Source organism: Phytophthora infestans, genomic scaffold, assembly GCF_000142945.1.
Source record: "Phytophthora infestans T30-4 supercont1.35 genomic scaffold, whole genome shotgun sequence".
NCBI classification, from domain to species: domain Eukaryota; phylum Oomycota; class Peronosporomycetes; order Peronosporales; family Peronosporaceae; genus Phytophthora; species Phytophthora infestans.
Genome location: NW_003303724.1, coordinates 680,632 through 692,447, shown reverse-complemented (window position 1 = coordinate 692,447; position 11,816 = coordinate 680,632). Strand labels below are relative to the sequence as shown.

Sequence of the window (11,816 nt, the reverse complement as noted above, 5' to 3'; positions counted from 1 at the left end):
TGAAAATCTTTGTAGCAACTGGTGGAAAGAAGCTCTACGTCGTTTTCATCAGAAAGTCAGTATGTAAATAGACCATCCAACACCAAATAAAGTTATACCTCGTTAAACTTGTGGCATTCAGGAAGTTCTTGTCCATGCCGTTCATGTAGAGCGACATCCACGCCGACTCGCCCGGTTTGTCCAGGCATTGCGATGTCAGGTAATGGCGACTCCGCATGGCGACACGCCAAGCATCCTCGATCATCAGGCGGTACACCTCAGCTCGCATCTCGTTGACACTATCCTCTACCTGCGCGAAAACCTGAGCCAAGTAGAACAGTTCATTCATCTCGCACCCCTCCTCCATGCTTCTTCGTGCCGCGAAAGTGAAAGTGAAAAATGGAAGGATTCATTCGAAGTCCTGTCCAGCTCAAAGTGTCAGGTACACATCCAGTCAGTTTACTATATCCAGTATTATTTTCTAATTTTGGGACACTGTTTGTTAGGACAAAAAGATCGTTAGTAAGTTGGTTGTGGTGGCAACCCAACGTGATATGCTTGACATAATACTTGCTTAAACCCACCTTTTCTGCAGCAGATAAGGCACCTGTTTACGATAGTTTTGGAAGGCGTCCACTGGATTGTACCCCGTTACAAAAGGGAATGTTGTAAGATCCATTTTCGTGATTTTCTACGTTGCAGTAGTCATGTTACATCTTCACCCCACGAATGACGTCCCAGACGTATCCACACCCTATCGGTCTTTCTGCAGCACACCAACTTGTAAGCCGTTAGTAGAGCCGATGGGCAGTATGGTACTTACTGCAGCTTACTCCGTTGTGCTGTCAGCCAAAGCCACAGCGATAAATACATTCTCGGGCGTCTTTCATTGTGAAGCCGTGTAAACGACTTGATCCCATTATGAAAACTTAGTCTAGGTACTGTTTACAGTTCCGAAAACGTTGTAGGTTTTAACCCGTGCAACTGTCTTAATTTAACTAAAATCATGTTATACTTGATTTGAGTAAGCAGCCGCTTCGTTCCAACCCAACGTTTCATTTCTGGGGCTCGTGCAAATAGCGCTCCTATACGTACGGCAGAATAGACGTCTGGGCTGACGTTGCACGGAAAATGAGCAGACATCACTTCAAGAAGACTCCTAAGGAACTCGAGACGCGTCTCCGAACCCTCAAACGTGCTCACAGTAAGGACTTGTCCAAGTTCCCTCCGTGTTTTCTACTTAAGCTACAAATTCCACGAGTGTGTTCCAGCTCTATGCGTCATGGGTTGCAAAATCCATCGGTGCTTAGCGATGAAGCAGCATATCAACTACTCCGGGTTGTATTTGGATCAGTTAGCAAGAATTTATATTCGACAAAGGGCTAGTGTAATATATCAAATTGCCGGTAAATTTCTACCTCGAGCGTTAGCCGATGTGCTGACAATTGTCGGCCTATTTATGGCCAACGATGTTTTTCTGGATACTGACTTATCCGGAATATTGTAGCGCATTTCGCGCTTCAGACCCAGTCCAGAGGTGTGAGTTGGTATTGAAATTCGCTCTGACTTGTGGCACTTAAGCGGCCAGCTTATCACCCGGTTCTTCAATGTTGAACCGCTCATTCAAGGAGACGCAAAAGACTGCAACCTCTCGCTACGACACCTTTCTGTGACTCCACAATTGTGTATTTGAATAGTTTCCTATTCATTGACGACATAAAGGCTCTCGTACTGCAAGCGTTATCCCCCTGGTTCCCAACGTCGTAACTTACGCCATAGCAAATTTACTATGTCGTAACTTACGACATAGAGAACGCAACAACAGAAAATGGCTCAAACCATACTTTATTCAAGTCAATTCAGGAAAATAAGATGGGAGAGGTAAATCAAAATCGCATCAGAAACAGGCCAGGCGGGAAGGGAGACGGAGGGAACGGGAAAGAGACACGTGGATAAGGATAGGATAGGAAGCTGTTTCTGTGCCATTCCAGAATTTGCGCAATGGTGCGCATCCGGTCCAGTACGCGTGGCAAGACAGATGCCGTTGCTGCTGCTGCCAGGGACATCGACTTCAAGCACTTGTGGAGACAGCTGCGAGCAGTTGGATGGTCATCGAAGAGACCAAGCGGCATCGAGACGGAGTGGAGGTACGTGACTCCGAATGGTGTCGAGGTATTTGTTGGAGAAGATGCGGTCGTGATGCATGCGATAGAGTCCGGTTTGCTGGCGAATAGCGAGGATGAAGAAGAGAAGACCGAAGACAACGCCAGCCCCAATGGCAAAAACGTTGAGGAAAGTGATATTCGAGTATCGCAGATCGACACAGGAGCACAGCTGTCACAACACACACTTGATGATCTCTTTGGCTCCTCGAGTGACTCAGACATCGAACTTTCGCAGGCCGCAGTGCCACGAGCGTTTGGACTATCATCGGGAGAGCTCGAAGCTGCTGAATCACATCTAAATGCAGCAACAAGCCTTCACTTAATGTCGGAAGCTTCTGGCATTGATAGTGAGGCTGAAAGAGATGACTTTGGCGCTGCAACCTCAGGCTCGAGGCTTCGTCCACTCTCCAACGTCAAGCCTGATGTTAACTTTGTCCCAGAGGATGAAAATATGAGCGCCTATGAAAGTCTCAGCTCTGGCCAGAGCGACAGCGACGGCGTGGACGACGGCGACGAAGATTCCCCTTAGTGGATACACCAAGCGATGATGATGTCGTATCGGACGCTGACGATCCACAGATGGACGAGGCATTCGTCGAATCACTTCTTATAGGGCAAGATGGTGTCAACAAAAAGCCGCGGAGGCAAGAGCTAACGCATTACGAGCAACGGAATGGTCTCCCGTATCGTCGGAGTTTGAGAAGCGTCGCCCGCGTACCCGGGACTCAACGCAGAAGTGGGCAGGCCTGTACCGGAGCTACGCAGCGTCTGTCATTCATTGCTTCTGACTCTGTTCTACTACATGCCAAAATCACTGTGGGTCATGATAAACGTTGAAACAAACCGATACAGTATGCAACAGATCGAAAAGCGGGCACAAGCAATACACGTCAAGCAGCTGGAGCCTAAACGAGAAACCCTCACAAATCCGCCGGCGTATAAAAGCAAAACCAGCGTACCAGACGCACGAGATCCTCCAGGTCCTAGGACTTTTCATTGCACGGATGTTATGCCCACAGAACCGCCGCCTTGCGGCACACTGGTCGATGACGGAGGACGGGGCAGTTCCGGCTGGAACATTTGGCCGGCTCAGGGCTCGCAACCGCTTCCAAGACATCTTACGAGACCTTCACTTGGTGGACAACGAGGGTGAGCGTGCACGAGACAAGCTGTGGAAACTTCGGCCCGTTGTCACCAAGCTCCAGGACCGGTTTCTGGCTGGATGGTCTCTTCCAGCAGTGTTCTCATTCGATGAAGGCGTTCTTCCTTCCACTTCTAAGCGCAATTCAACCCGGATGTTTATGCCGGACAAACCTCACCGGTATGGCACGAAAATATTTATGTTGTGTGATGCAATAACAGCATATTGCCACAGGTACTGTATTTATAACTTATGTCGTAACTTACGCCTTTTGAGTTTCTGTCTAACATCTATGCTGTAACGTACTAGATTCGAAATGTACGCTGGAAAACAAAATGCTGGAGACACTGGCGACTCTTCATTCGACCATAAGACAGGTGCTGCGGCGGTTGTTCGTAACCTGAAGAGCGTGCTTCACGAAAATCGTCGCCATCTGTGGCACTTGGTCGTGATTGATCGATTCTACTCGTCAGTCCTTCTTGCGATCGAGCTCCTTGGTATGAGTGCTTACGTGTTGGGCACTATAATGACGGACAGACTTGGCTTTGACAATAATGTCAAAGCGACTAGGAAGACACGACCGGCAAGCATTCCTCGAGGGGCGTTCACATTCTCCCGCTCTATTGCTGTCCCAAGTATGGTGGCATACCAATGCTGGGACAGCAAACCCGTGCATTACTTGTGCACGGGCTCTGTGATGTCGGCTTCGTCAATCAATAGGAATGTGAAGCGCGTGGGACCAGTTACTGTGCCATGTCCTGCAGCTGTGACGGATTATCAGCGCTGGATAGGAGGAGTTGATATTCATGATCAACTCCGCCTCCAGAAGTTCTCGTTACAGACGTCGACCAAGTTCAAGAATACTACATGAGTTTGTTCTTGGGGCTCGTCGACCTAGCGTTAGTGAACGCATACATTTCACATAAGGAAACCGCACGAATTGCTGGAGCGGCGGCGACGAGGCGTGGAGACTGGTATTGCATCCTTCAGAATCAGCTTCTCCAGCTCAAGGCTGAAGACTTTGATGGTGTCGTGGCGACTTCATCACCGCTACGCCAAAAGCGCCAACGTGCTCCAGTGCGGCTTACCCATGAAGTGGAACAGTCGGAAGATTGGGTGACTGTCAGCGGTGTGCAAAAGCGACGCCAGCGATCCTGTAAAGTCTGCGCATTACTCAGGACTGACAAAAAAAAGAATTCTTACGCTACGACTTTCTTCTGTGAGCGCTGCTCGCTGGACAACGCCAAATGCTGGCTTTGTAACAAGATCCGGCATACCGACAGGGGTGATGCAAAGACCTGCTTTGCAATCTGGCATGCCGATTTTGACTGCGGTCAGGCGATCCCTGTCACCTTAGAGAAACAAGTTGTGCTGCGGCGTCCCGGGAAGAAAGCTGGACTGCGGAAGAAGACTCGCCGAGAATTACAGCTTCACAACGGGGAAGCAGACGACGAGGGGTCTGGAAATGATAATGACAAAAACCAGTGAGACCTGTTTGTGCACAAGAGAAGTGATGAAATGCCAGGTGTCAGATTTGATTTGTGGTAACTTTTGAGTTGTAATGCAGTTTTCGCAGATTTGATGCACGGGTTGCTGCGTCTTTTTCCTTCTAGGTGCCGGCTCTCGCGCCCTTTCTTTCAGCCATCGGTGTCAGTTACGACATTGAGCTAGTGATGAACACAAGAAAGGAGTATAACTTACGACATTCCTCAGTAAACCTGTTCAGATTTAATATCGCTTCCCGCAGACGTCTATGCACATCATACATAACCAAAGTAACTACGCACGTAGTAAGTTACGACATAACAGTACCGTGACTTATGCGTTAGCTGTCATAAATTCCGGGAACCAAGGGGTTATGTGATCTCAAGAGCTCGGATTGTGATTTTTACGAAGGCATTTTGCTCAACACAATGCTCTTCGTGCAGAAGAAATTCTGCTAGCGCTGACAACTAGATCGGGTGTCAAAAGTCCCGGCCATTTCGAAAAGTAACAATGTTTGCATTTAACATCTGTAAGGGCAGATCGTTTTTAAATGTCCCTTTCTTATTTCAAAGACACACCTCTAGTTGCATACAGTAGTACTTAAATATTATGAAGTACGTATCTTAGAATCAAAGCCAGCTGTAAGGAGCGATATTTTTTAATGCACTGCAACAGCGAAGTGCCTTAATTTTTTGCGCCACCTCAATTGTCACCCTTTTAGAAAACCATACGATAGCACGATTCAAATACAAGTTATTAATATCATGCAAGCGCTATTGTGTCCATGTTGGACAGGCGGGGTCGACAGAAGAGAGAGGGGAATACTTCCTGAGCTTTGGCAACTAAAACTTACCTTCAATGATTTCATAATGTAAGTATACATGTTTAATGAAGTATTATGAATTATTAAAGGAACTACCCCAATCATATTTATATTTACATTAAGAAAACATAACTAAGTAGAACTGCACCCTCAATATTAATGATTTTATTGGGACAGCCTGAAAGACTGCACATCTCCGATCCGATTAATTCGGTCGCATAACTGAAGCCGGTAGCCGAAGCAAGTAGCTAAAGCTGGTGCAGTAACTGAGACTAATGGATTCAACAAATAGTTTTCTGTGAATACTACCTGCTAGAAAAACGCACAATTTCGTCGAGATCCAAAACCAATAATGGTAGATTTTTTCGTAACCAGTTGCACTATCACAGGTACTTGGGTATATACTGCGGCTACGAAGCGGTCGCAGGAGATGCACATTATAGAGTGGCAGCATTATCTTTTGAAATTATGCGTACTCTAACCGTTTTTGCTAAAATACCGTCTTTCTAATCTTTTTCCTAAAACACCGCTTTTTAAGTCTCTGAAACGATAGGGCGGGATGTGAATCTTGGCGCAAATTTGTATCTCTCAAAACACTGCAAAAGTCGGTTTTACCAAGATCAAACGATATGACGGATAATTTACAAACAGCACGTAAAGCAATGTAGGTACAGTGGAATGGATACCTGACAAATCTGATAATTTTTTGACATTTTGTCTGAATTGTCTAGGCTTGCTGGTTAAAATAAAAGTAGCGGCTCAAGTTTGTACGAAAGGAGCACGGTGTTGCTTCGAAGCACAGGAGATGTGCGACGAGCCTTTGCATTCAGTAGAAGAAAGCGGCATTTTAGCATAAATGACAAAGTCTCGAAGAAGCTCTGAAATTTAAAGCCGGGGGAAGAAATTATATTAAATATATTTTCTTTCCCCGGCTTCAAATTTCAGAGCTTCGAGCAGGTCGCATTTACAGATTCTGAGCCGTAATCAAATTTTGATTACGGCTCAGAATCTGTAAATGCGCGACCTGCTCCGATAACGATAATATACTTAAATAACCTCCTTTTTTAAATACGGATGTGCAGCTCGTTCTTGTATTTTTTTTTGCGTTTAGAGACAAAGTAGGAATCGTGTACATCATGCTGGCTCGGTAAAAAAAACTAGGCAAAAGCGGAGAAGGTCTCGATAACGAAAGCATGGTCTCTGCTACAGAGTTTGATTACCCGTTTACGATTTTTATTTTTACTTGGTCTTTTTTAGAAATACCCCTTTTCTTCTGCCGAAAGAAGCTCTTCTTCATCGGGATCTTGAGTAAATCCGGGAATAGCGCGACGAAGTGCGAAGCCCCTTCCGCATTGTGACATTTCATAAAAGTTCATAAACGAAATAGAATTTTAATAACGTCACCAGCCCGCTAGGTGTTTGTCCTCTTGCACCGCTAGCTGTATGTGTAGATATTGCTCACAAAGTATACGTACTAATAAAAGAGTTATTTTTAAGCCATTTAAAGCTGACAACCTCGAACCTAGATAATATGGACAACATTATAAAATCAAAATTTACCGTTTTTATGTCAATTAATTACGGTGTTCGCACAACTATCCATCAATGACAATAGAGTCAATACAAAGTACAAGTGAAAAAGTGCAACGTTCTATTTTCAGTTGCTTGTAGTCCTTTTCATTGGCAACAAGGCTATAATTTCACTAATAACAGAGTGTCTGTTGGTGATGATGCCTAAAGTGCAGATCAAGAATAATGGGGCATCTCGATACCATTTGCGAACCTCTGAAAGTATAAAACTATTTGACTTCAAAGTGTCAGTCTCAAAATGCACTACTTTATCTCTTGAGATGGCTCACATACTTGAACGTGAGGTAAATAGCTACTTGAAGAACGGCCCAGATCACCAATAGCCCCGCCATGAAGTTGTACTTGAGCTCCGGGTGGAAGTCGTACGTGTGTGCAATATAGTCGGACACCGTCATCTGTACAGTTGTATTGCCTGCATCCACAAGGACAATGTCCTGGTTGTTGCCAAACTGGACTCCTACCAGCGCTGCAAGCGAGTAGCTGGACGGCACCAGGTACTGGAACCACTTGTAGCCTGGTTTCATGGCTGTCCGGGGCAGCAAATAGCCCGCAAATAAGTTGCACAAGCAAGACAGTGCACCAACCGCGACGTTCGCCACTTTCTCGTTCGGCATCAGCGCAGACATCCACTGGCCAATGTACGTGCAGGCTGAAGTGTAGAGGTAAAATATGAAGAGGAAGAAGAAGAAATCCTCGGCATTGTCGTTCCAGCCCACCAGCCAGTACTCGATGACCACGAATAAGCAAATCACCACGACCAAGTAGGGCACTTCGGCGAACCACAGCGACAAACTGTAGGGCAGTGGGCCATAGTAGTTTGACATGCGTTCACGGTAGAACACAGCACGTTCAGCGCACGTCACTTCCAGTACCGTCATGAGGTTCATCACACCGATAAAGTCCATACTGTTGTAGATGAGACCAACATGCGAGTTGATCTTCTTCACACTACCCACAGGTAGTTGGTAGAACGTCGTTCCGAAGATAACCGCATAGAGAGGGAATAGAAACATCCGCATGAAGTTGTACTGCGGGTTGCGCCAGTACGTGAGTTGCTGTTTCTTGGCCAAGGCACTAAACTGGTTCCAGAACCCAGTCGCGATCGAAGTGTAGTTCAGTGTCGAGTGTCTTGTAAACTCGCTCGATACTTCACATAACTGCAGCGTCCGTTCACGATTCGTTCTACCCAACTCGCTGTTCGTATACTCGACCGAGTAGTCCTTCATACCCCGACCGATACCTGCTCCAATCACCTCCATCATGTACGTCGCTGGGTTGTACTGTGGGCGGATCTCCAGCGTCCCGGGAATGGTAGCGAAATACTCGAGCATCTTGCTGGATTCCTCGCCCAAGTCTCCAAAGTACGCTGTATAGCCTCCTCGTTGCAGTAGCAAGAGACCATCAAATAGCTCAAAGATGGAGATACTGGGCTGGTGAATAGTACACAAGATCGTACGACCAGTGCGTGCGATAGACTGCACGCCACGCATCACAATTATTGCTGAACGAGCGTCCAAGCCACTAGTCGGTTCGTCCAAGAACAAGATGCTTGGGTTCGCCACCACTTCCACACCAATCGTCACGCGTTTCTTCTGCTCAACGGACAAGTTCCCGATCATTGCACTCGCAATCGGCTGCAGCTCCAGCAGCTCCAACGTCTCATTGACCAGATTCATCCTTTGCTCTTTAGAGAACGTTGGTGGGAGTCGCAGATCTGCTGAGAAGACCAACGCCTCATAGATCGACGCAGCCTCGGAATGGATGTCCATTTGCTCGCAGTACGCAGCGATGCGGCTGAAAGTGGCTGGGTTCTTGGGCTCTCCGTTCACCATAATTTCTCCCACGATGCGTCCTCCAGTCTTACGTCCAGCGATCACGTCCATCAGCGTCGTCTTACCAGCACCCGAAGAGCCCATGAGTGCTACCATCCGTCCAGGCTCGAAGTGAGCCGTGACACCGCGTAGAAGCTGCTTCTCTTCGCCTGAGGGTAAAGTTACAAAGTACTCGAGATCCTTCACACACAGATTCGATGGAGTGAATGGCAAGCCGCCACTTTTCTCCTTCGAAGGCTCAACAACAGGTGCAGGTGTGGCAATCTCAACCAACACTTGGTCCAGATCAACAGGTGCATTCTGCGTTGACGTCTTGACGCTCACGCCGGAGAATTTCTCGTGTCGAATAAAGTGCAGCGCTAGCCCATTCAACGTGGTGAACAGTAGATAATAGGCCAACAGAATGCCAACACCGAACCAGATATACTCAGTGTCTTGAGAGATTGAAAAACTATCCAGATATTTGTCACGTTGACTAACTGGGTAGCGGTCGCTCGAGAACTCGGACAAAATGAGGCTGCGTAGAGCCCAGGCAATTGGATTAAACCAGTACATCCAGATCCAATATTCGGGAATCAAATCGGCTAAGATGATATTTCCCGAGAAGAGCAAAAAGAAGCAAACCGAAAGACCAGCCAGCGCCTGCCCCACCGTAACACTGGGAGAGAAGGCACTTAGCATCGTCATGTAGGCGCAGATAGCGTGCTGGAAACAGACCACAATCAGGTAGTACACGATGTATTTCTCGAACGTCCGAGTCATCCACTCATAAAGTAGAAGAACGTGCCGAGGATGAATGACACCGATAGATTCACCGGGATTTGCACCAACGCCTCAGCAATGGCATATGACGCCGTGCGGAAAAAGTTCCGAGGACGTTGCTTGTAAAACACCTTTCGCAGTTGGAACGAAATGGTGATTTGTTGCCACGCCTGACGTTGAAAAAGTGCAAGATTGAAAAAACACATGCGCAGATACACCCCTCGTTTCGCGTCAAAGTAGATCATCCCGATCACCAGACCAATGACCAAGGCCTCGATCAGTTTACCGTACAGTAGAGGAGGGTCCCGCAGCCAGATCAATCTCTGTCGGTTCAGCAACAGTCGAGTACTCGGAATGAAAGCCAACCCAAACTCCGACTTCCCTTTCTTCCGAGCGAGACTCACGAGTCGTTTAGGCTTCTTGCTATTTGCCGGCGATGACGGCTTGGGGCTCTTGTTTAGAGCTACCTGGGTCTTTTTGAAAAGACTGGATTGCGTAAAGACGCTGTGGAAATCCTCAGCTGTGACGGCCAAGTACTGCTTCGGCACGTTGCCGTTCGCGTACTGTTGGCCACGTCCAGACGTCACCTCAATGAGGAAGTCTGCCGGGTCTACACGAGGAGGGCAGCTGAAGCCTCGTTCGTCAAAGTAACTGAGGATTTCAGTCCGTGGTCCATGGTACACCATTTGCCCCTCGCTTATCATCAAAATGTCGTCGAACTGCTCCACCACTTCGGGTGTCGGTTGTAGGAGCGCTACAATGACCGACCCACCTAACGTCTTACACCAAGTACGCAATGCCTTGACGATATCGAACGTTGCAGCGCTGTCGAGACCCGTCGAGATTTCATCACACAGGAAGAGACTTTGACCCCCAACCAGCATTTCACCCACCGTCACACGTCGACGTTCACCGCCACTTACACCTCGTAGTAGAGCATTCCCAACCACAGTATCGGCGCAGTTCTCAAGACCCAGGATCTGTAGAAACAGCTCCGTACGCAGCTTAGCGATGTCCCGCAATTCCTCGTGTTGGTCTTTTGGGCGGCCGTTCATGCACATGTCGGCGAACTTGAACGTCTCACGCACTGTCAGTGTAGGAATGTGGTTATCTGTCTGATCAACAAGACCGACCAGCTTGACGAGGTCGATTTCGGCACCTCGTAGTCCTGCGTACCGGATTTCGCCTCCGATCTCCGTTTTCGAGTTATTCTGCAACTTGCCGGCCAATGCCTTTAGAAACGTCGATTTGCCGGCCCCTGGGTTAGCTAGAAGCAACGTCATGGACCCTGGTTTAATGACGCCGGTCATGGGGTGAAGAACATGCTTGGTCATCGTAGGTGGCCGTTTCCAAGGAGTGAAGATCTGTGCCAGATGGGTTCCGACTGTACTGTGACTGCCTGTGCTTGAAGGTGCTTGAACCGAGAAGGACAGCTCTTGGAATCGAATTTCGGGAGTCGGTAGCTGTAGGTTGATCTTGCGGGACAAATGGTGGTACTTCTTGTAGAACCTCTCGAGTCCGCCGTTCAGCATAGTGTTGAGGTTCTCCGTGTCGAGAGTACTGTTGCGGGTAGTCATGGTCTCAAGACGCTCCCCGTGGCTGTATGGGTCTTGGATGTTTCGAATACTTAGAGATCGCAGCGAGTCAAGCACTCTCCCTTCCCTAACAGGAGGCTTAGTCTCGGTCTCGGGGAGCAGACAGCTCATCCTGGACCAACTTGTAGCAGTAGGGTAGTATCGATCGCAAGTTTGGTTTCTTCTTGTCCTGCTGGTTCAACACTAAGCTGGTTCAACTCTTTAATTGGGGCAGTCGAGACGATGCAACCAACCTATTTAAAGAGAACAAGTGTTTCAGACTCGCTCCGTTTTTAGTGCGAACTGGAAAACGGCGACAACTCACCCTGCGTTTTCACAGTGCACACATGATTTCATACACTTGAGCTGACTGACTCAGTCAGAGATCGCAGCTCGTATTTATATTCTAATTGTGCATGGATCGGTCTCAGTGACTGAGAACGATCCCCGCCTTTTGGAAAATAA

The 11,816-nt window shown here is 47.7% G+C and overlaps 1 protein-coding gene across 1 annotated transcript; it reads right to left on the bottom strand.

The window, feature by feature from the left end:
• Positions 1-7,431: 7,431 nt before the first annotated feature.
• On the bottom strand, positions 7,432-11,483 carry PITG_15244 (ATP-binding Cassette (ABC) Superfamily; the record flags this gene model as incomplete). The annotated part of the gene is made up of 3 exons (XM_002898647.1): positions 7,432-9,720; positions 9,831-10,378; positions 10,550-11,483. The coding sequence occupies 3 exons, from the start codon at positions 11,481-11,483 to the stop codon at positions 7,432-7,434; spliced, it is 3,771 nt and encodes a 1,256-aa protein (XP_002898693.1).
• Positions 11,484-11,816: the final 333 nt, after the last annotated feature.